The sequence below is a fragment of the Exophiala aquamarina genome (assembly GCF_000709125.1).
Source record: "Exophiala aquamarina CBS 119918 chromosome Unknown aczIA-supercont1.25, whole genome shotgun sequence".
Taxonomy (NCBI): Eukaryota; Fungi; Ascomycota; class Eurotiomycetes; order Chaetothyriales; family Herpotrichiellaceae; genus Exophiala; species Exophiala aquamarina.
In genome coordinates, this window is record NW_013550563.1 from 242,486 (window position 1) to 266,613 (window position 24,128).

Consider the following 24,128-nt stretch of genomic DNA (forward strand, 5'->3'; position numbering starts at 1 on the left):
TTGGAAGGGAAGTAAAGGCTGGAGAGGAGTCTTGAACACCTATCGATATGGGTGTCTCGATGAGCGGGAGCAGCTTCGGCAGTAGAGAGCGCTGTTCAGTTGAATAATCAGTGACAAGCCAGTTACCATCATCAGCCGGCAAGAGATTTGCATAGATAACACCAAGTTTGGTATCAAGGAAAAGGGAGGAAGCATTTCCACGACTGTTAGAATGGTCTGGAACTGCTCTAAACTTTGACATACAACTTCAGTTTGCTCTTCGTCATGCGTGCCGCTCCCAGAAAGCCGGCCCCGAGGATGATGACAACACCAGAGAAAATTCGAGTCCCATCATAGGCCATATTCTGGGCTTGAATGATAGCGCCATTAATTGGTGGGCCGGCGAGGGATGAGCAACTGATGGCGAGAAAGAACACGCCCATGCGGCCACCAAAGGTGGTCATGTCCTCTGTCATGCTGGAGATTACCACAGGAGGCATCGCAATAACAGCGCCCGATGCTATTCCGTAGAGCACCACCACGATGAGAAAAGACGCCGTAGTTTGGACCTTCAACCATACCAGGACCAGGATGCCACAAAGCAGTAGAGCAGGAGCCTGGATGTTGAGGGGACCAAGAAGATCCGAGCAATATGATGGACCTATCCGTCCGACAAGACTGGCGGCGTTGAGGATAGGAAGAATGTAAGCAGGTTGGAGCTTGCTACGATTGAGAACATTGCTGCTCACAGCCCAGACCTCGATAAACCCGTAGAAGGTGTACAAACCAAACATTGAAAGAAACAGCCCAAAGATGTAAAGGGTGAATTCAGGTTGTCTCAAGGCTCGGTACTCCACCAATGAACCTCTTCCTCTGGGAGGGAGACGTTGTCGGGCAAGAGATATGCTGATTGCCAGACTGGCGAGAGAAAGAAAAGCTAGAATGCGGGCAGCCCACTGGAAGTTCCAAGTCGAAATCAATGCTCGTGCGGCAGTAGGAAGCACGATCCCAGCAATGGACGCTCCACTCGACACAAGGCCAACCGCGATGCCACGATGTTTCACGAACCAGGTGCTCGGTAGTCCAACAGAGGGCACCAGGAGAAGTCCCAGGCCAAGTCCCACGCACAAGCCCTGCGAGAGCAGCACCTGATAGTAAGAAGTGGCCAGTGAGAGGAACATCATGCCGATGACGACGAAGAAAGTCCCCAGCAGTATCATATACCGAAAGTAGCCTTTGTCAAAGCAGATCCCACTCATGGCGCCGCCGAACAACAGCAAGAAAGTCTGTAGAGAGCCAATCCATGCAATCGCTGATGGGGCCTTGTTGTCCTTGATGCTACCACTGGGTGACGTGTAAAATGTTTGGAAAACGCCGAACGAGAATATGGTTCCCCATGCGTTGAACATCAAGAAGAAGCCAGCGACGACCTGCAGCCAAGGGCGAATTCCAACATCGGGTAAAGGGACCTGCGGCGGAGTAGCTTCAGGGGGTAGAGATTCAGGATGGATGCTGGCACTGGCAGGATCGCAGATTCTTGTCTCAGAGCACGGCGTAGAGCTGGTGAGCTCAAAGACATGAGCTAGAACGGTCGTCAGTCAGTCGGATTGGTTTGTAAACCACAAGGAACGGTCATCCTCGGCGATTTTCATGCGTGGACTGACTGACCTGGGACATCAGTGCTCTGCATTCGGTCGAAAGTGCCAGCATTCCGTAGAATGTGGGCAATTGGCGCACTTCTGAGTCGGACGCCAGGCCATTGAGGCCGAGGGACTGTCGATACGTGTCGGATTTGGGCAGCCAGGGAATGAACATGACCTTGAGTTGAGCGTCAAGATGATGGCTGGAGCTATTTGGTACTGCGAAGACTACCATCTCCGCCTTCCCCAACCCTGAACAGGTCAAATTGCTCTGATTGTGCGGGGATATGCGCTCCAGGCCGAAAGCTCCTCGGCAAAGTCGTAGCTGATGGGGAGCCGCTCATCTCAATCCACGCGGGACAAAGCCCATTGCGAGGAGGGGCCTGCTGACGACCAGTGGTGGACCCATTCTCGAGCAACAGCCTAGTCCATGGGTTTCTGCAGATTCCAGTATTGCCAGCGTTGCAGTTCGAGGCCTGTCCGTGGGGGAGCTGAGTTATGTAATTACGAGAAGGACAGCCTCGCCAAGGGCGCAAAGCCAAGGCCGCCGAGTCGATGTTCGTGGCGAGGCTGGGCTCGCTCTGGAGTTCATCGGCTGGTACAAGCAGTCTGTGAAGACCATTGGATTTGAGTACGAAAAAGTCTACATTAGAGGCCAATGAACTAACTGGTCGCTGCGAAAGGTTACGAGTATGCGTGCTAACGTCGATGTAGTAGAATCTTATGCTGGCTACTATGGTCCGTACGTCGCAGATGCTTTCACGACTGCTGACGATTCCGAATTCCACAATCTTGCTGGCATCAGCCATATCACCCAGCCCTGGACATTTGGATATGACCTGTTATGTGCTCCCAACGTGGATCAAGATTCGACTCCAGTGGCATGACTCCAAAGGATTTATTTCCTATCCACAGTCGAAGTCCTTCTTTGTTCCTCGTCATGAGGAGCCAAATGGTGTTGGCCGCAATTCTGAGGCTGGTGTGGTCGCGTTCTGGGGCGAGGGGCGAGGGGCGAGGCCTGACGTTCTACACTGTATCTCTAGCACACAAATTGCCCCAACTTTGCACCAGGCTCTGCATATCGCACGCTCGAGGTGGGAAAACAGGGGTTGTGGAAGTGATCATTCCAGAGAAGCTCGAGTTGAGATTTGGGTGAAGATCAAGATCAATTTGCACATGCTGTATGAGGGTATTTGGGAAAACTTGACTCGAGGCTAACGGCTTGGGCTGGGAAAGCCGGGCGCTGTGAATGGAGACATGGTCGGTCAGTCCACAAGCGGCGGGGGATGTCAAATTGAGATCGGCAATCTCGTTAGAGAAGAGCTTGAAATGGTCCCAGGTGGCATTGCACGGGGATTTTGGATGGTGGGGCGGAGCAGGAGATTGGGGTTGAGAAAGAAGGATAGTCAAGACTTTTATAGGGGGACATAAGAGAGGATAAGCTCGCCGCTAGACCGGGATTACGAATGCTGCGGGTGAGATATAAGCCGCGCCAATGACCCGAAGCTTTTCAGGGGCAGGGCCAGACGAGCCGCCCGAGTTTGGGATGTCTGGTGAGTGGAACGACTTGTATCTCAACAATGATGGGACTTTGAGATCCATTGCAATAATGCCAATCACATGAGGGATGGTGCAGATGGGCACTGATGATGGAGAAAGGAGCTGACCTCGAGGATCAATCAGATAACTAAGACCACCCATTGTGATCGAAAGGGTGCCCACGTAGCCTCACTGCTCCGAGGCATCCTGTGCATCCTCGTACACACTCGTAGATCTGGAGGCCAAGAGGCTAAGGATAGGTTCTTTGCCCGAAGCCCCAGGGACCGAGCCCCTGGGAGTGAGCGACAGGGGCGCCGATGTAGGCGGAGTTGGTAGTGGAGAACAATCATTTAGTGCACAAGTGGTGCTTTGAGCTAAAGAGCTTACAGTAAGCCCGATGAAGCGTGTCGAGGGTTGAAACCCACAGAAACCCTAGAGAGTAGGTGCTCGGTACGAGCGTTCTCGGTACGTACAGTAATAGCCACAGTCGTGGACAGCGCGAGGTGCTCTCGGTAGGACCGCTGGTCCATGGCACGGTAAGAGTACTACTGGACAGCAAGTGAGCAGAGTCGGGAGTGCTCGTACACATTTAATGGTCGACATTCGCAATTCGCAATTCGCAATTTGTTGAGTGTGCCGTGTTCACCCACATGTACGTCATGAGTCCCAAACAAGCCGCGAACGCTTGTGAGACTTGAGTACAGTTACATACGAGTAGGCCCAGGGCGGTTCAGGGCAGCCAGCATTGGCGTCAGCAAATGTCGGCGGTCGCCCAACACAGCGTCTCGTACAGAGTGATGGGGATGCCGCCAGGGAGGGACCTAGTCACTAGTAGTGATAATACGAAATAGTCGAAACTTCTTCTGTGTGGTTTCGTAGAAGAGGATGAGAATCCTTTACTCCTTCCGGCGGGTGGCGTAAGCGTGAAACGGGAGTAGATACCGAAGACTCCGTACCTCATCATTGAGCAGGACTACAGATATTATTATGAAGTGCAAAAAAAGCATGCAATTGACATCTGTCATGATCGAACGGTGACCATCCGACCAAGTAGATTTCCCGACAGCGCTTGAATTATAACATGCCCGGAGAATTGGCCGGTGAGTGACAGAAAACGGATGAAAGTGGCACATGGCGTCAATAAACAATAAGCTTCAGCCCCGAAGGTTGGAAGGGAAGGCAGTAATTATGATGGAACGGTACGCTGGACGCCGTAGCAGAGAGCCCATCTGGTTAGGAGGCAGCCCGCCTGGAAGTCGAGGTCGAGGAGTCGAGGGTGCTCGCGGCTGGAGTGGTCCTGAGCGTACAGTACGAGTACCTACGCACCTGCGCACCTGCGTACCTGCATTCCGCATTCTGCATGTCCCGCCTGGAAGTTTCAGTACGGGCAGGTGCATACGGATCATAGGTAATAAGTTATTCCGTAGATGCTCACCAAAGGAAGGAACTCCCACGCGCACCGCTGCAGTGGCGGTGGCAGTGGCACCAGTACAGTAATTCTCCCAAAATGCGGAGGCAATCCATCATCTGACCCTCACCATTAAATTATCCCGTGGCCATCCTCAACGCATGGCACCCACCCAGGGCCACAACTGACTACGTACTTGCCCTCGTTCCTTTCCATGAGGACCTGTTCGAATCCTTCTGTGAGACTGTGACTGACAGTGTCTGGGCAGTGCTATTTCCGGGCTGTTGGGCGACACCAACTTTGCTTGATTTCGCTTGTTTCCATCCACCCCCATCCTTCTCAGGCCGCCTCCCGCATTGCGGGATTGCTTGGTGGTCCCAAGACAGCTTGAAGAGCTTGATCGAGTCAAGGCTTACGCCCAGGTGCTTCTCCTGATCTCCTCATCTCCAGTTTTCCGCTGTTCTTGCTTTGGCTCACTCTCCACCCAGACTCAGAGTGCCCATCCTCCTGTTTCGGGTTTGCCCATGATCGCATTCGCCTCGCTCGACTGGTCTTCGTTTGGATTTCCTCTCTCACCACGCCCTCGGATTGGCACACCATGGTGTGCGCGACGCTCGCAAAAAACACTAATGCCTGCGTCCAATTTCCACCGGCGCAGCCATTAGCAAGCAAAGTCTCCAGCCAGCCGTCCCCGCCGCCATACCCATTGCGGAATTGAACGCCCTCCCTAGGCCAGGTCATCGTTGGCGAGCCGTACATCCGTACACATTGACGGTACTCCTGCAAAACCGCTGCATTCCCTCCTGGTGGCTGATACCGCCTCCGTATTCAAAAGATTACTCTATGGCCGATACCTCCTTCTACAGGAGGCCCCAGCGACGGCGGCTACTCTGTGTTTACCATACAAACCGCCTGGCTACCTCTAGGTCTCCCCACTGTGCTAAAATGAGACACCATCCCCCCAGACCTAGTTAGTTGGGCTTTTGCGGCCCTCCTACTCATCAATCCGCACCAGTCCCGGTCCCATGCAAGAATCCGACATGGGTTGGAGCGTTCCATCTCAGCTTCGTGCTTGAGATCAGGCTGGCCAATGCCGCCTTCCGGAAAGGAGAAGGATGTTCTACAGCAAGACTTGATATACCTCACCCGCCCTCCCGTCTTCGCTTCGAACTCTTCTCTCTCTCTCTTCCAAGCTTCCTCGTTGAGATTCAAGTCACTCCTTTCATTGCAAGCACATCTGCTTGCGTCCATTCGTTAGAACATGCGTTCCTTTCCTGCCCTTCTCACCGCTGCCGCCCTTGGCTTGGTCGCAGCGAACCCCCCCGCTTCCGATGTCGTCGTGACCGTCACTTCCACGCGCACGCACACCTTCTGCCCCGTCACCCAGCCAATCACCTGTCCAGCAGGTCCAACAGGCACTAATGTCAGCCCCGGAAATGGCGGTCACTCGGGCAACAATGGTGGTCAGGGTGCTGGAGGCCAGGACCCCAACATTGGCGACGTCTGGCAGTCTCTCTGGGACAACGCTAAGACCGAATATCACGGCCAGTGGGATGACTGGAACAACGTCCCCCCAACCAGCTCCGCCACCACGGCGGCTCCTACATCAACTGGAACCAATGGAGGCGGTGACGGCGGCCACGGTGGCGGCTCCTCCACCACGGGGTACTGGAACGGTACCACCACGTCCGGAACTTACTATCCAGGCAGCACCACCACCACCACGACCAGCGCGTCTCCTTCTGCGACCTTGATCAAGAACGACACGGATATCTGCAATGACAACCTTCACCGATCCAAGTGGTGCGACAACAAGAGCATCGACTCCGACTACTACAAGTCCGACTACAGCACTGGCGTCACCCGCAAATATGTCTTCACCATCACCAACACTACCTTGGTCTTCGATGGCACCGGCCCCAAGTTGGCTCTTGCCATCAACGGCCAAGTCCCAGGTCCTGTCATTGAGGCCAACTGGGGTGATGACGTTGAGATTACTGTCATCAACAAGATGCAAGACAACGGCACCTCCATCCATTTCCACGGCATTCGTCAAGAGGGTACCAATGACCAAGATGGTGTGCCTGGCATAACGGAGTGTGGCATTGCTGGAAACGGTGGAAGCCGTACATACAAATGGCGTGCTACTTCATTCGGTACCTCCTGGTATCACAGCCACATGTTCACTCAGCTTGGTGATGGTATCCGAGGACCGATCGTCATCCACGGCCCTGCCACTGCCAACTACGATTATGATATGGGAACTCTCATGCTTGATGACACGTAAGTTGGCTGACCCGTCTTCTGAATATTGGTCAAATCTAACCTTTGCTAGATTCACCATCCCCGCTGCTGCTCAAGCCGCCAGAATCGCCCACTTTGGACCTGGTGGAACTTTCAACACCCTCTTCAATGGCAAGAACAAGAGCCCTGATGGCAAAGCAGGAGAGTCGTTCGGCTGGTCCGTCAAGCCAGGCAAGAAGCATCTGTTCCGTATTATCAACAGGTTCGTGATATCCCACCTGTGGCTACCTTCCTTTTTACTGATTGCCCGGCAGTGCTGCTCAGAATTCCTTCATCGTTGGATTCGACAAGCATACCCTTACCGTAATCGCCGCCGACTTCATTCCCATCAAGCCCTACAAGACTGAGACCGTCAAAATTGCCAACGGACAGCGCTACGACGTCATCCTCGAGGCTGATCAAGCAATTGACAAGTACTTTGTTCGCGCCGTTCTCCAGACTGCTTGCCCATCTGGCGGTGCTAACTCTGGCCTTGGTGTCGCTAATGCGGTCATCACCTACGAAGGGGCCAACTCTACCGCCAGCCCAATCTCGCAGACAGCCATTACCAACGTCACTGCTGCTATTTGTGAGGATGAGCCGCTTGCAAGCTTGGTTCCTTACAACGTGAAGCCCGCCGGAACTCTGTCCACCTTCCAGGGCTCCTCGTCAACCATTCCCGATGGTGCCCTGACCTCCGTCGCGACCAACGATGACGGCACAGTCTTCCAGTGGTTCCTCAACAATGCGGTCATCAACGTGGATTTCCACAACCCGACACTCCAGACCCTTGCCACTGGATCCAATAACACCATCAGCAATGCCATCACCCTCACCCAGAAAAACGAGTGGGTCTACTTCGTCATCCAGAATCAGTTCTTCGTTGCTCATCCTATGCACATTCACGGCCATGATGTGTCCGTCCTCGGTCAAGGCCAGGGTAACTTTGGCTCGGCTCAAGCAAGCTCCTTGAACTTCGCAAACCCCATGCGCCGCGATACTGTCATGTTGCAAGGTGGTGCCGGCCCCGGCCAACCGACCGGATATACCGTGATTGGCTTCGAGACCGACAACCCAGGAGCCTGGCTTATGCATTGCCACATCTCGTGGCATCTGGATGGTGGCCTTGCTTTGCAATTCATTGAGCGTCCTGACGACATCACCTCCAGCGCGTACGTCAACAAGCAGACCTTCAAGGATGAATGCTCTGCCATGACCTCATATGAGGCATCCAACCCCCAGGGTGCTAAAACGTCGGGTCAATCTGGTCTCAAGCGACGTTATGAGGCATTGGACATTGAGCCATTCCACGCCGGTGCAAAGATGCACATTGACAAGTACCGCAAGCGATATGCTGCTCACGGCCACAGACACTAAATGCCCACTTCCTGATCAAAATTCTATTGCATGCAACAAGCCGTCAAGTAAATAATATGGAGAGAGCTGGGTAATGGGACACATGTACGCTAGTTTATAACTTTTTCTTCGGCCCATGTCCAAACTATGTTCGTTGTAGAACTCGAGAGGCATTTTTAAACTATTGCGATGAGACAGTCGTCGCCGTTCATTTTCTCTTCGCAAATCTTCCTCCGTGGGTGGCGTGGCCAAGCAGCAATGCTTTCATGACTCGCTCCCACAGGGCTTGTTATTGGATTCCTGAATCGGCCAGCAACACATCGTTCCTCTTCCCCAACTGCCCCACATCGAAAATCCACCATCCTGAACTAAGTGAATGTGGGGGAATGGGGAGGTGCCCTGGCAAGTTCCCGGCACGCACTTTCATCTCTACCCCTCCACGCATGGTTCGGTACTTCGCATGGAAACTGCCCCAATGAAAAAGGATGAGGGGTTTAAGTAAGTTATCTACCGATTACAAGCATGGGGTCTGGAGAAGTCATCCCAGGCAAAGCTGATCATCCTACGCATAACCTTGAAGAAGAACATCTCGTGCCTCGAACGTTCAACCCGCCCTATTTCCGGTGATGGCCTATTGACACGAGCAACACCTACTTTCGCAAGCATCAATGGCAACGACCACTTTTATCCCACAGCTGAGCTCAGCAGAACTCCCGGTTCTGCGATTATGCATCTTGGGCGCACTTGTTTTGCCCTTGCTTTCCGCCGTTGGCCTCTACCTCTGGGTAACGCCGAGCAGTTGGAAAGATTCTCGGCGGAAGCATTTACCACCTGGTCCTCGCGGCATTCCGTTCTTAGGAAACTTCTTCCAGCTTTCCGATGCAGAGACATTCCGCTTCAAAGCGCAAGCCTGGGCCAAGCAATATGGAGACGTCTTCTACACCAAAATGGGCGGCTCGGACTATATCTATCTCTCTTCACCTACCGCAGTCAAAGAATTGATGGACAAGAAATCGGCAATCTATTCTTCTCGACCACCAGCGCCTTTGGCCAGTGACGTTGCTTCGGCTGGTCGGCGACAGTTGTTCATGCCATACGGGCCAAAATATCGCGTGGTGAGGAGAATTGCGCATTCATTGCTCAATATCACAATCTCCACAAGCTATCAGCCAATCCAAGATCTCGAATCAAAGCAGCTAATGTTTGATCTGCTACATGATCCGGAGCACTTCTACGACCACAACCGTCGCTATTCGGCTAGCGTCATCCTAACAGTTGCGTACGGTCAACGGATGGCGGATTGGAACAATCCACTAGTCAAGAAGATTTATAGCGTTGTGAACAACTTACAACAGTTCTCAGCTCCCGGAGCGTTCCTGGTCGATACCTTCCCTACTATTCGACACTTTCCTCAATGGTTGTTTGGAAATTGGAGGAAGTTTGGTGAAAAATGCTTCGCTCATGACTCCGTCGTTTATCTGAAACTTTGGGGCGACCTGAAGAAAGATGTCGATGAAGGCAAGGCGAATTCTTGCTTCGCAAAAGACTTTTACCTCAGCAATCCTGAGAAGGTGGGTATCGATTCGCTGCAGGCGGCCTATCAGACGGGGGGGCTTGTCGAAGCCGGTTCAGAGACAACCTCGGCATTCCTCAACTCTTTTATCCTGGCCATGGTCCAAAATCCCCATGTCATGAAGAGGGCACAAGAGGAGGTGGATAGAGTGATTGGAGAGGATAGGCTGCCCACGTGGGAGGACGAACCTAACTTACCGTATCTGAGAGCAGTCATCAAAGAGTTGCTGAGGACGAGACCACCGAATAAGTTTGGAATGCAACATTATACGACTGAGGATGATTGGTACAACGGGATGTTCATTCCCAAAGAAACTGTGGTCGTGTTAAATTGGTGGTAAGTCTGCACATCTTCCTTCTGCCAGAGCAACGTGCTCACCCATCCTTTAGGGCAATCAACTATGACCCGGCTCATTGGGACAAGCCTGATGAGTTCAATCCTGAACGGTTTCTGGGTTACGATCTTCCCGCAGCTGCATACATCAACATTGCAGACCCCAACGAAAGAGATCATTTCTCGTACGGTGCGGGTCGGAGGATCTGCCCTGGCGTACATGTCGCCGAAAAGTCTCTTTACCTCAACATCGCCCGAGTACTGTGGGCATTCAACATTTCCAAGAAGATCGACGCGAGGGGGGATGTAGTTGAACCAAACGCGGCCATGGTACCAGGGTGGATGACTATCCCACAGCCATTCGAGTGCGAGATTACTGTCAGGTCCGCCAAGAAGAAAGCTCTCATCACAAAAGTTTGGAACGAAGCACAAAAGGGCCTGGAAGGTACCTGAAAGGAGATCTGGCACGCTTTTATTGTTTATTATCGTGGATTCTTTTTCATGTCATACAGAATCCTGTAGCGCTTTCGCTCCCGCCTAGAGTCGATCCATACTCGTTTCTGCAAATGGGTAGATAAGCCTCGGCACCGGCGAGGTTGATGAGGCTCAAACATTTACTCCGCAGTTTCCCCGTGTATGACGTCTTCCTATTTGTCTCTGAGAGGTGTCAATTGTAAAACGGACGAGATGGATGTAGATCGTGCGACAATGTTACATTTTCGAAGACAAGATTTTGGAACGCCACTGACAGAATACTTATCAAGCATCGGTAGCTTCGGCTTTGCCTTTCAAGATTAAAGAGCAGACCGTAGAGGGCGATGCGAACTATAGTGCACCGACATTTCCCATTCTCCCTTTCAACAAGTATGCTGCGAATCCCATATTGGTCCCTAACCCAAGTTCCAATTTCGAGTCTGCGTTCCTCTACAATCCAACCGCAATGCAATAGTGCTGAACGAAACCATCTTCCTGCTGTATAGAGCACAAAAAGCTTCCAAAACTTCGTCCATTGGCCTAGCTTGGTCGACGAATGGAGTGGACTTCACACGGCTAGATCGACCCATATTATACGCGACAGAAGCTTGGAAGAGATAGGAGGCACCGAGGATCCCCGCCTCGTCCGAGTGAACGGCACATTCTATCTTACATACACCGCTTTCAACAATGTTACGGCACAACTCTGCATGGCAACCTCTACCGATCTCTCGAACTGGACCAAGTCCCCGCCTTTGTTTCCCGGCTTCCAGGACGTCGCATACTCTGATATCGATGTTCCGTCTCCTCGAACCAACCACACCAAGTCCGGTGCCATTGTGAAAGAGCCAACAGCGGATGGGTTGTACCATATGTACTTTGGAGACAGCTTTTTCTACCATGCAACAACCCCTGATCTGCATAATTGGACCGCTTTACCTGCCGAGGAATACTTCGCCGGGCCTGTCAACCAATGGGAGAATAGGCTCATCGAGCCTGGGCCGGCACCCCTCAAAACCAGAGATGGGAAATGGATCCTGATCTATAACGGCATGACAACTGGCAGAATAGGATATCCACAGAATCAATACTCGGTCGGGCAGATGCTGATAGATCCATCGGGGTCTTTTAGAGCAGATTCAAATGTCAGTCAAGACACATACCAACCGGCAATTCGAGAGGGTCCAGTCGCAAGGCTTGAAAGGCCGATTCTAGCCCCGGAGGCAAGCAATGAGCAGACTGGACAGGTGAATCAGGTTGTTTTCATAGGCGAAATAACCTCCGGGTAGTATGTCTACTCTGTTAGAGTATCTGTCCAGAGGGACAAACCCCCTTAATGGAGCCAGGCTCAGTGGGTCAAAATGCGATGTGGAGGTATCTTTGAATATATGACTTCGTTCTCGTGTTCTAGATCTTGTACGTCCGCGGCAGTCAGCGTAAATGTCCATGTCGGATCCTTGTTTGCCACTTGTTGGGCCACTGAGAGTCCGCGTATTACCAGTCGCGAACTTCACGTCGCCCTTCCCTTTCCACACAATCTCCACTTTAACATCTGAGGTCCTGGTCTTGCATTGCTGTGCACTATTAAGCTTGCTCTGAGAACATGGCTGAACTCTACTGCTGGTTACATCTCAATCAGCCTAGTAGACCTAACATGAACTAAAAATACGTAGAATCTCCTGATTCAAATATATGATACAGGGAGGTATGTCCTACTATATAATCAAGATAAACGCGAAACGACTTCGCCTTGAGCCTGCCTTGCTTCTATTGATCCATTGACATGTCAATCGATATTATGCTTTGCCCTGCACGCGCCAGACGTCCAAGAAGGAAAATCTATCGTCGGGTAGTTATGGCTCTCCTCTCGCTGCGTGAATCAATCCGCCCCAATGCTTCTCTTTCAAGCAATTTGCCCTCGGACTGCACCCGGAAGGGCAAGGCTCGAGTGCGTGTCTGCAAAGAACCCTGACGGATTCTGCTCGATCTGACTGATATGAAATCCTTCTCCAGTATCCTTTCCTTCCATGACAAGTCCCGTAACGAATGGTCCCGTCAAGCATCCCGCGGAGTTCAGAACGGCTGGGTCGTCATTTATCCGTTTGGGATTCGGAAATGAAATTCGTGGTGGACCAGAAGCGCCCGAGGCTGCTTCGTGAATGTGAGTGGCTGAGCTCGCCGGTGAACTAAACTCGCCTTTGAAGTTGTGTAGCGTGATGTTGTAACATATCATGTTGGCATGTGAGTTGATGCCGAAGTTGAACAAGCCTGAAGCACCTGGTAGACCTCCAGTAGGCGTTGTGCCGTTGACAACTAGCTCAGGTACCGCGTGGATGAAATGGGTCGAAGTAAAGTGAAATAAGTCATTGAACTTATTCGCTCCGAAGCCGGCCTGGTTTAGGTCAATGTTAAGCTGAAGCGAAAGCGTGCCAGTGCTTAGATCCAAGGGAGCAGCACCTGCGCTGAGGACAAGGGCCACAATGGACGAAAGTATAGAAATCTTCATTATGATGCCAGATCAAGAGAGTGAAGGTGTTGTTTAATGAGCGTACTAAGAAGCGAAGGTATTAGAAAGAGACGAAGTGTAATCGACTGTTCAACAGTATGCGGTTTGACAAAGAACAGGAAGTGTTCCACGCCTTGCCTTTATACCGGACCTGCTATCAAGTTCAGGCGTAGCTAGGCCAAGCCGCATACAGGAGATCCCGATGGAAATCGAGTAGTCCTTGCCTCAAGCTGATACATAAGTGTGTTCTTGGCCTAGTTTCACGGTATCTTGGCGCGAGAACATCCGGCCCAGTGCCAAGCAGGCCGAGTTCCAGCAGCTTACAAGTGCCTTGACTTAGGAAAATGCTAGAGAGCTTTCAGTTCAATTTGCCATGATATAATTCGGGGTTCGACAGACCGGCGCAGACTTCGGCTAGCCGGTGCGTGTTGTGGTGTCCAGCTGCAAAACATTCAATTTCCGGTTTTCCAAATGCTGTCGACTTTCAAGATCCCTATAAGTTTAGCCCAAATAGGACGCCTTTTGTCGAAGTACATTAGTTCAAAACAGGTAGCGCTAGACATAGATTTTCTCGAGTAATGTCGTCCTCGCCCTCGGTTATAGGACTGGCTTAGACTATGCTAAGTCGCTGGAGAAGCGAGGTCAGCATCAATTCTACTGTCCTACTCTATTTCTCATCGATAATATTACGAAGTAGGGAGGTGAGCCGATAGAGAACAACGCCCAGTCACGTGATCAAAATCGGATCCGGCGCACCAATGCACCGTGAACCATTGCAACAGTACAACAGCGTACGTCATGAAGTGTAATACATACCCTCATTCTGTTGAAGCCATTTGATAAGAGCTAGGTCGAGAACCGCCATCGAACCCAGTTTCTTTCATATCTTGGAATAGAGTAGGTAAATACTCGCCTCCCCGGATCGACCGGAATTTGATTTGCCTATTCGAGTAATAATTAAAGTTTCTACGAGTCGTGGCCTCCGGCGGCTAATTAGCTGCGTGGCTCACACCCGTTATCATTCTCCTCAGATCCTCCGAATCCCCTATCGGGGTACTAGCTATCTCCATGCTCCCAGTGGCACGAAATAGATTATTTTCTCGTCCGCATCACGAATGTTAGCCTTGGACTAAAACCAGGTCAATTCATGGCTCCTTGCCTTATCTTTCGACTCGAGTGCGAGGCTAGTAAGCTTCGCTGCTCAATATTGGCGTAGTGATCATAACTACTACTGCCACACGCAAGTCTGACCGCGTCTGGAGTCACGACGTGAACTTGAACGATTGATTGAAATCGACCTGTCTACCGTTGCGTCAGAATGGGCACCGTCGAGGAAACTCCTCCGAATTATGGATCTGAAATTATTGGCTATGTCGAGCCTTGGATTGGCGATCCCGGACAGTCACTTGCCGTCAAGGTAAGTTAGCAAGGGTATCTGTTTCCAGCTTATATCGCAGTGAATTGCTTATGTTCATGAAGGCGAGGAGAAATTCCTTTAACTATGAGCTATTACCAAGATCGCAGCTAACGAATTCGTGAGCAAAGGTTTCATCCACCGAGTTAGAGTATTCGTATCGAGTGGTGCGCGTAATACAAGGGGTAGACATTGCACATTCCCCTCGAAAGCGGCTGGAAGACATCGCCGAAATCCCTTGTGGGACGATCAAATCCGGTCGCTATCAACGAGCAAGACCAGGCTCGTACGCGGAGATCAAGGATGTGACTCTTCCTTCAGATCAAGGCGGCCTTGTTGTTTCCATGTATTTTCAGGCCCATCTCCCGCAGGCAGAGCATGTGCAGACAATTGTGTCAAACCTAAATCCTGACGAGAAGGTTGGATTTGCAGTGGTGATCAGTGTCCAAGGTACCGTCGAGGTCTGGATCGGAACCGGGACATCTGTGGAAACTATCAACACCTCCTTTACTGTCCTACGCCAGCGATGGATCCAGCTTGAACTCTGCGTTACTGAGATTGAAGGTGCCATCACTCTTAAACAGCTATCTTACATTGCCGAAAAGACCCCAATAGGTTTTCAGGATGTATTCACCTTCAGCAGTGCTGCCATTCCCGCTTCGCCAACTGATCTGCTCTTAGGCGCAGCATACGCGGAGGGTCCTAAGTGTCTGTTCTCTCGACCCACCAACTTCTTCAACGGCCGTATTGACGGCTTCTCTATTACCTTGGAGGGGAACCCAGCCAAAGTTATTGCCAAATATGACTTTTCCGCGAATATTCCAGAGGACACGATTCTCGACTTTTCGGGCAATGAGTACCATGGCTCGCTGGTCAACGCTCCAACCCGAGCAGTCACAGGTTATGATTGGAATGGAAGCGAGGTGGACTGGACGCGCGCAAGGTCCGGATATGGAGCGATTCACTTTCACGAAGACGACCTTGACGATGCTCGTTGGGAGACGGACTTTCACATTAACTTACCAGCTATGGCTCGATCCGGCGTGTATGCGGTGGAATTGATATCATCGAACGGAAAAGCTACAGATCTTGTTCCTTTCATTGTTCGCCCGACTCCCAGCACTACACACGCTATTGACGCTAAGGTGGCTCTAGTGCTTTCCACGTTCACCTATCTGGCGTACGCGAATGAGAAGCTAGGAGATCCTGGCCGCCCTTCTCTAGTTGATGTTGGACCGGGGTTTGATGCAGCCATGACACCAAAGTCGGAAGACTTTCATAGAATGATCCGGCGACAGGACCTAGGCCTATCCACGTACGACGTTCATAGAGACGGATCAGGGGTTGTATTTTCATCAGCTAAAAGGCCTATTTTGAATTTCCGCACTGGGTACGTCATGTGGGCATTCGACCGGCCACGCGAACTGAGCGCAGAATCGATGATGATAGGGTTCTTAGAACGAGAGAAGATTCCTTACGATGTCCTGACCGACCACGATCTCCACGTCAAGGGAGTTGACATGTTGGCACACTACAATACTGTCTTGACCGGCTGTCATCCGGAGTATCCGACGTTACAGTCTTATGATGCGTACGAGCAGTACGCGAAGAAAGGCGGCAATCTCATGTATCTCGGGGGTAATGGATTCTACTGGGTCACCGGTGTAGATCCTGCCCGACAGTGGCGGTTAGAGATCCGGCGGGGTGACCAAGGGGTCCGTACTTACACCCTACCAGGAGGGGAACGTTTCCTATCGGTCAATGGCATGCAAGGCGGCCTCTGGAGGTCGCGGGGTCGTTCCTCCCATGGCTTATTCGGTGTCGCATTTAACGCCGAAGGCACTGGCCCTGGGGTACCATTCAAGCGTACCGAAGCGAGCTTCAGCCCAGAACTCGCATGGATGTTTCAGGGCATCCCTGCAGGCGACCTTATTGGTGAACTCGGTCTCGGAGGAGGAGCAAGTGGCGACGAGATCGACTCGTACGACATAGCATGTGGCAGTCCCACGAATGCGGTCGTAGTAGCCACGAGTACTGGGCATCCTGACTCTTTCGGTATCGGGCCTGAGTGCACTATGTTCCCGATCCTAAAGACACTTGGCTCGCAGACTAACGAGATCCGTTCGGACATAGTGTACTACGAGACAGATGCGGGGGGGGCCGTGTTTTCTGTGGGAAGTATCAATTGGTTCTGCTCTCTCGGCTACGACGACTATCAAAACAACGTCGCACAACTCACTGGAAATGTTATTCGTGAGTTCCTCAGAAGAAGCCATGAAGGCCATTGAGGTTTAATCAATAGCCGGGCGGAACTATTATTTCAAAATCGATTGGCTCTTCTTTCTATTTTGGTATATAGCTCTGCTAAACAAGATGGCGAAGATCCTATTTCCGAATTGACCAAGGAGATATTGGTCAACAGGCTAGACATCGAGTACAGTGGACTTTATACTAGCCCAGTCACATAGGTTTCTACATTATTGAATTGCGTGCCCTTGATCGCAGATACATTGCAGGTAGATTGCAGATACCTTGTAACCATATGAGCTATTGTTCTGAGCTGCCCAGTTACTCGACTGCGCAGTACAAGAATGGTATTTCCCATATCGAACCAGTATACCTCAAAACATGGCCGAGATCTTAAGAAGGCACAACGAGAGTCTCAACAAACCGCCAGTATCGGTTTGCACACATCTTCCGCAGGCTACGGCCCCAGACGGTCATGATCAAAAAGGTGAATGTACATGCAAGGTACAGAAAAGCGGATCCGATCAATGTGTTCTGGAGACCGCTTGCCTGCAGCCACGGAGTGATGCCATAAGCCATTCCGTAACCCATGGTATTGCGGATTATCATCACGAGAATAAGGGTCTCCCCAGCGATGTCCTTAAAGCAGTCGACGTTGTAGGCCAATGCAGTTGTTGCTCCTACCACCATGCCGAAATTGAGGAACAGAAGAGCAAACATCAATCCGATGAAATGCACCTGGGACACAGTTAGACATAAAAGATGATTTCATAGACGAAGGGAATTGAGTATTAAGCACACCTGATGAGCCGCGCCAACCCCCCATAGAATTAAGCCTCCGGCCGCAATGAAGCCGGAGGGCACGAGGATCCAAAGTCGCTGCTCTGGCTCTCGGATTCCCTTCTTGCATTTCGCCAACCAGATCGTCAGTCTATCGCCTCCCCATCCAGCGTAGGCCCAACCCACAAGGGAGCCGAGAACACCTATATTGTTAGGACTTCAGTCTAAGAGAGAACCTGAGACGAAGAGAAAACTTACCAGCAAGGTAGGACAGCCCAACCATATCGGACGCCCACCCATAGCCGGGACCTCCCAGAACGAAACCGACCGTTGCGTTACCGATTTGATATAAACATAGGGATGCACCATACAGGAACCCAGCCCAGACAATGTTTGGAAAGAAGAAAAATATCTGTAGAGGTCGGTACATCATGACACCCAGCTGTTTCACAGTCGGTCGGTTGGGAAGTAAGCGGAAAAGCTGAAGCCTTCGCCGATAGGTTCGAGGCTCTGTAAAAGTTCCGGAGTCAACAGTCACAATGTCTTCTTTTGCACCAGCTAGTTGAGCTGTGTCACTTGCTTCATTCGCTTTATTACCAATCTTGAGGACTCCTTCTGGTGTTTCGTGATCGATGCCTTCTATAGCAGAACGGAAATAGATTGTCTCTTCCATGCCAAAGAAGATGATGACAGTGGTCACCGAGACGACGATTGTCCCAAACCAGATGGCGGCCTTCCATTCCAGATGCTTAGTTATAAACCCAGCCAACAATGGGGCTAACGCATTTGAGCCGAAGAGAATGAAGGTGTAGAATCCTATATAGTTACCACGTTCGTGGGCGAAGAATAGGTCCGGAACAGAAACCTCTGGTAGTGACTCAACAGGTGCAACAACGAGACCGATCAGAATCCGGTGAGCCCACCAAATTCCTTTAGATGTCGTGTAGGCCGTCCAGACCATGGGCCCAATGCACAGAAAGCTTGAAATGATATATACTCCACGCCTTCCATAGGTGAGCGCAATGGGCTGCCAGATTAAACAACCCCATCTTCCTGCATGTTAGCATTTATGTGTACATCAAAGGAGAGAAATTAACGCCCTGGGCTAGAGATTGGACGAACCCGGCAAATAAAAACATTAGACCTGTCCCTGTATTGAGATCCGCTAAAGCTATACCGGTTTCTTCTGAGATATTGGTCAGAATAGAGTATTGGACAGTGGTCGCAATTCCAACGCCGAAAACGTAGACGTAAACCATGGTAATGCTCCAAAGCTTACGAGCCTTGGACCAGTTGAGTGGATCTTCTGGGTCGGCACTGGGCGTCGGATTAAGGATGATAATTTCTGTGTGCGCGGCATTTCTAGAATCAGTATTGACCAAATGAATAGTCCCAGGAATGCTTGTTGGAGTAACGTGCACCATGGTGAGTGAATAGGAAACGGCGTCTCTAAGATGAAATTCTAAGCAACCTTGGAAGAGAAAGAAATAATGTAAGAGAGCAGAGCTGGAATGTTGCTTCGATCTACTTGATATAGACGTGGGCTTGTCAGCTGCTTGGATGATTGAATTTCGTGAGCTCTTCATATCAAACCAAACCCTGAGTCGATGAGTCGAGCGCTTCAAGGAGTTGCAGATGAACCCAGTGTCAAGCCTAGTATCGAAGTGGATTACTCTTAACACCTGTCCTTCTCCAAGTTGTTAGCCAACCTATCTCTGGCCCCTAGCTTTCTTGACAAGATAAAGAAATTACCCTGTCTGGAATAATAGGCTCTAATAACTTGAAATGTTCAATCACTAAGCACTAGAGCTTGGGCCTAGAGCATGAGTTCGCTTTCGCGAGGATTTTTAAATTCCTATCTAGGTAATTTTCGCTTAGCAAAACTCTAAGTCCAGGGTTCCCTATCTACGTAAAAATGTATCTAGTCAGGTCGGCTGTATGAGGGGCTAGAGACGGCTGGCGGTGACTAAGTGGGGAGTAGACTCTGGAGATAATCCAATCCAGTGGTGTGGAGTGTCCCGTGAGGCTCGCTACCTTTGGGATCATGCTCTTGCCACCTCATTCAAAGTCACAAGCATAGCTGGGGAGAACAACAACGGTAGTTATTCTTCCTCCTCGATGGGTAAGTTATAGCTACTTCGAAAGGGGGCTAGGAGTCTTTTAGTGAGCTTGAGGCTCAATTGAACGGGATGAGCCATCTCTCTTGCAGCATCAGAATACACGCCCTAGAGTTAGTCTTCTAGATTACTTCACCAAGTGAACCTGTTGGCATAATTCGCTATCTATGCCAGTACGACTTTGGAATAGAGCGCCCCCCCAACCTTTAATACAAAAGGTCACCAAGGCCATTGACTAGACGTTCTACAGACCCCATACGACATTTCCAAAATACTATTTTCACTCTCTTATCTTGGGACCGCGCACTTCACTAGCTATCTGTGTTAAATAGTATAATAGAGTAGTCTCACCATCTATAACTACTACAAGCATTAATAAAATGATTTCCGCCTCCGAAGCAGGCCTATTCGACTATATTATCGTTGTTGATAGTAACGCGGGGTGTGCGGTGGCAAGCCGGCCTTCTCAGTGGTTACCTAGCAAGAAAATCCTAATAAGAAAATCCTAATTATCGAAGCCGGGCCTAGCGATATAAGTAGTTGTCGTGAGCTAATCCTGAAAGATCGTAATGAGATGCTAGGCACTGAGGTGGACCTCAGATATACTATAGTGAAAAGCCCGAAAGGTCGCTCTTCCGGCAGGCAGGCTAGATCTCTTAGACTTCATTCAGATAGTTAACCAATCTGCAGGGTATAATTATAATAAGCACACGAGAGTAAAAATTGTCGGAGGCTGCTTGAGCGATAATGATACAGTTTGCTTAAGGACCACTGGGGGATGATGTATATACTTGCAAGAAGCTCGGTTGCAAAGGCTGGTCATCGAGATGTTCCAGCGCTGCAGGATCAGCCACGGCTCACGACGTATCCAGCCGCTCATCCTCGAGTATTACTGGATGTATCCTATAACTAACCTCCACATCACTATCCGTTCTAGGCTCTCTCCTTGCTACTCATGGGACTATTACCTGTGTTGATTATTGTTGTTGTACTGAATACTCTCCGACAATGGAGGTGGTCGTGGCTAGGAGGACTCACTCGACCTAGCTTCTCTTCAAATAGGCTCTAGTCTCAGCTTTTACAAATTATAATACAGAGGTATTTTGCATTAATCTGGAGTGCGTTTAATTGACTCCAACCTCCGCCCTGCGACATCGACCCTGCCACAACAATTATCGGTTAAACTAACTACTTCCAGGTAGGATAGTTGACTCCGACTGCACTCGCGATGGACCTTAGATGCTACCGCAAAGTAAGCCGAAGACGAGAGACATATAAAAGGGCCATTCTCGAAGCTTCTCAATCCGACCTCGTGGAATTATTTATGGGCAGTGCTGTAAATTAGTGCCGACTACTTTTGGTCGCCCAAAATATTTCGACTCAGCATTAAAACTACTTACAGGTAGTAACTCATAGAACATCTCGTTACGAATATAAGACTGGCTTGAGCATGAAACTAATACATCTCACGCTGGTATAAATGTATAGTTGAAGGTTTTTAGCCACTAGTTCATCTAGCTCAACACATAGTATATAAGTGCAAAATCTGACTTTAAATGCTCAAGGTGGGTCAATTCACTCTTGTCGATTCACTCTTGTCAATTTAATTTATATATTCTATGCTAATCTAATGCGATCTTTCCAAGGTAAAAGGGACATATAAATGCCTACGGGTTGTTTCAGACTTACTGTGAGCAAAACTTACTTTCCGCCACATCACCATCGACCATTGCCTAGATAGTATTACTCTAATATGTACTACTCATACCTTTTTGGGTTATCACAGGACCGCTTTTTGATGTGGGACAATTCTTAATATTGATACCACTAAGCACATTCCTGCTTGTCTTAGATTTATGATGAGTAATATCTCGACACAATTCTATTAGTTCATGTTAATACATCGGATCCGTGTCGGAGTTGGATCCGGCTTCCTCTTTTCGCCACCGGTAACACTCGTGCTATAATACTTCAGGAAGAGACGATTATTAGCGAATGGCATCCAGGTAACAGGACGCAGCAATGGGGGTGTCCTTTATCCGATTATGCTCGATAGATTCCAACGAGAAATTAGGTTTTCCATGGGCTACAGGTATAATGACCTTTCTAGCTCTCGCAACATACTGTATATCCATCTGTAAAATGGTCTGCGATTTCGACCACGGCAGAAGCGAGCATTAATCCAGCTATCGGCCTTCCAAGAAGCTAAGTATATTTCTTCAGTACAACTTCTTTCACTGACTTCCTCGGATTCTACTATTCCTAGTCTATATACAGCCTTACGCTATCGAGAACTATATCGTCGACAACAACCTGGCCTTCTATCTACTAGCTACCTTGAATGCGGCGTCCACGTTCGGCGTCCACGTTCGGTAGAGTCAGCTCCAACTCAATCGCAGATTACTCCCGTTTCGCCATGTCCAACTCTTGTTTGTCATCCATCAGCCGCATCCTAACGAATGCAACAGTTTAGCAGCCAACATCAAACACAACAGCACTTCCTCCTTTAATTGGTGGTGGGATATTGCCCGCAGGAGTGTTAAACAGCAGGCATTCGAGGCGATCTACCAAGGGTCGATTAAACTCGGCTCTGTAATTTCCTTAATGTCAGATATCGGAATTTCTCCTTGAATCTTTAGTAGAGGGTACATTTCGGGGAATATACGCTTACGATTGACAGCCACTTGTCTGCTTGCAGAGTGCTAAACATTCATCCTGGGTCTGGATTGTGGTTACCGCCTGGATCGGAGTGGGCGAGTTTCCAGCAGGTCCAACGGGTGCAGAGCCACAGGTATTGGCACGTTTTCGGTTTCGGCCTTGAGGTGATGCTGTACCATCTTGAGGTGCAGGAGGCGGAGTGACATTCCCGTTAACACTCAGGGGCTGAGGATTGCGTTTTCTATCATTGTTTTGTGGTGGAGGCGGGTTCACGTCCCTATTGCTGCCCTGCGTGGTCGGGCGACGGGCTTTGCATTCGTCAAGGAAATGGCTATAAGAGAAGTAAAAAAGTTCGCTTTCATTTTGGCTTTTTTCCTATCAGCTTTTGTTTTCCTCAGGAAGTATCTTTTACTTGGCGAGCCGGTCTTAAATAAGACAAGAGACTGTGAACGGCGAGCTGAAAATTGGTGTTTGCTAGTATGTGATTTCTTTTGGTTTATGATTTTCAAAAGTTTTGAATGATTCGTGTGGAATAAAAAGATTGAAATAGGTTGTAAAATAAAGTAAACATTGGTAGGTCTCGGATTGATGATAGTAGGAGGCAACCTAGCTTCAATCTAGGACAATCCATATTTATAGCTAAATCCCTTTCCATCATACCGCCGTGATAATATCACTATCTAAATTCTCTAATATTAGACTTACGCAATACTTACATAGTATAATCCGAGCTGCAAGTAGTTCTAACTAAGGTAGGGTTCCTTGATAGAGTGGACAAGAGAGTGCTAACCAGGATGATAAAGGGTATCTTTAATCGTCGGACTATATCCTAAATATAGGTATAGGATTACTAACGAAGTTAACTAACGTAATCCATAAGCTAGTGGAACACATAAGCTAGTGGAACCCTAATCCACTACCACCCATTAACTCACCCTTTGCCATCAATATCTCCACCACCATAAGCTCTATTCATTTAGAACAAGAAGGGAGGCTTTCTATGGCCATTAAAGCCATATAAGAGGGTAAAATCGCTAGTATTAGGGCCGTAGCGTACGCGTACGATGTCCTATACGTAACATTAACGCGTCGACTTCGGGGCGGCGCTCCCTAGCGTAGTACGCCTACTAAGACTCGAAAGCTTACTTAGTAGGAAGAAGAAGTCCTAGTACGGTGGATATTAGATATAGATTCGCGCGGATATACGCCTAGGGTAGGCGACGCTAGTAGGAAAGCGAATATACTACTTACTAAGCGCGTTCGTAGTACGCTAATAACGCCGTTTACTATCGGTATTAATTAGGCTACGAACTTCGTCCGTTGACGCTCCGAATTACGTTTAGATTACCTTAGGAAGAAGGACTCGTAGCGAGCTCTCTATAAAGACCCTAGCGTTATCTAGGCGTAGTTTAAATTAGTACGAAACGTTATCGCTAAATACGAGGTAGTAGACGATAATATTTAGAACTTCGACGAGACGGACTTCTAGATAGAAGTAATCTCTATAGCTCGGGTTATAACTAGCTCCGAGCGACGTAGTCGGCCCGTCGTTACTTAGCCTAGTAATCGTACGTAGACGACGGTAATCGAGACGATCGTAGTAGACGGGAGAGTATTAGATCTATTAATTATCTTCGCTAATAAGGTCTACTAGGAGTAGTAGTTCTAAGAGCTTTAAAGCGACGAGTATACTAACTAGAAGCTTACCGTTAGCGAGACGGAGTAGACGAACGATAAGATAGGCTTATAGTAGCCCTAAGAGGTCTTCGAGTCGTCTACTAGGCGCTCGAGGCGAAGTAAATACCGATTACTTATTCTAGA

The 24,128-nt window shown here is 49.6% G+C and overlaps 7 protein-coding genes across 7 annotated transcripts; 4 read left to right on the plus strand and 3 right to left on the minus strand.

Annotated features, from left to right (window-relative positions):
* Positions 1-227: 227 nt before the first annotated feature.
* Positions 228-1,794, minus strand: A1O9_12689 (uncharacterized protein; the record flags this gene model as incomplete). Its single annotated transcript, XM_013398475.1, has 2 exons — positions 228-1,561; positions 1,644-1,794. 2 exons carry the CDS (start codon positions 1,792-1,794, stop codon positions 228-230), a joined length of 1,485 nt encoding a protein of 494 aa, XP_013253929.1.
* Positions 1,795-5,827: 4,033 nt separating this feature from the next.
* A1O9_12690 (uncharacterized protein) lies at positions 5,828-8,226 on the plus strand (the record flags this gene model as incomplete). Its single annotated transcript, XM_013398476.1, has 3 exons — positions 5,828-6,849; positions 6,902-7,072; positions 7,125-8,226. The coding sequence occupies 3 exons, from the start codon at positions 5,828-5,830 to the stop codon at positions 8,224-8,226; spliced, it is 2,295 nt and encodes a 764-aa protein (XP_013253930.1).
* Positions 8,227-8,873: 647 nt separating this feature from the next.
* A1O9_12691 (uncharacterized protein) lies at positions 8,874-10,564 on the plus strand (the record flags this gene model as incomplete). The annotated part of the gene is made up of 2 exons (XM_013398477.1): positions 8,874-10,114; positions 10,168-10,564. 2 exons carry the CDS (start codon positions 8,874-8,876, stop codon positions 10,562-10,564), a joined length of 1,638 nt encoding a protein of 545 aa, XP_013253931.1.
* A 731-nt stretch (positions 10,565-11,295) lies between these two features.
* A1O9_12692 (uncharacterized protein) lies at positions 11,296-11,874 on the plus strand (the record flags this gene model as incomplete). Its single annotated transcript, XM_013398478.1, has 1 exon — positions 11,296-11,874. The coding sequence occupies one exon, from the start codon at positions 11,296-11,298 to the stop codon at positions 11,872-11,874; it is 579 nt and encodes a 192-aa protein (XP_013253932.1).
* Positions 11,875-12,488: 614 nt separating this feature from the next.
* Positions 12,489-13,091, minus strand: A1O9_12693 (uncharacterized protein; the record flags this gene model as incomplete). The annotated part of the gene is made up of 1 exon (XM_013398479.1): positions 12,489-13,091. The coding sequence occupies one exon, from the start codon at positions 13,089-13,091 to the stop codon at positions 12,489-12,491; it is 603 nt and encodes a 200-aa protein (XP_013253933.1).
* A 1,318-nt stretch (positions 13,092-14,409) lies between these two features.
* A1O9_12694 (uncharacterized protein) lies at positions 14,410-16,793 on the plus strand (the record flags this gene model as incomplete). The annotated part of the gene is made up of 2 exons (XM_013398480.1): positions 14,410-14,508; positions 14,637-16,793. The coding sequence occupies 2 exons, from the start codon at positions 14,410-14,412 to the stop codon at positions 16,791-16,793; spliced, it is 2,256 nt and encodes a 751-aa protein (XP_013253934.1).
* A 352-nt stretch (positions 16,794-17,145) lies between these two features.
* Positions 17,146-18,956, minus strand: A1O9_12695 (uncharacterized protein; the record flags this gene model as incomplete). The annotated part of the gene is made up of 4 exons (XM_013398481.1): positions 17,146-17,490; positions 17,554-17,735; positions 17,791-18,581; positions 18,655-18,956. 4 exons carry the CDS (start codon positions 18,954-18,956, stop codon positions 17,146-17,148), a joined length of 1,620 nt encoding a protein of 539 aa, XP_013253935.1.
* Positions 18,957-24,128: the final 5,172 nt, after the last annotated feature.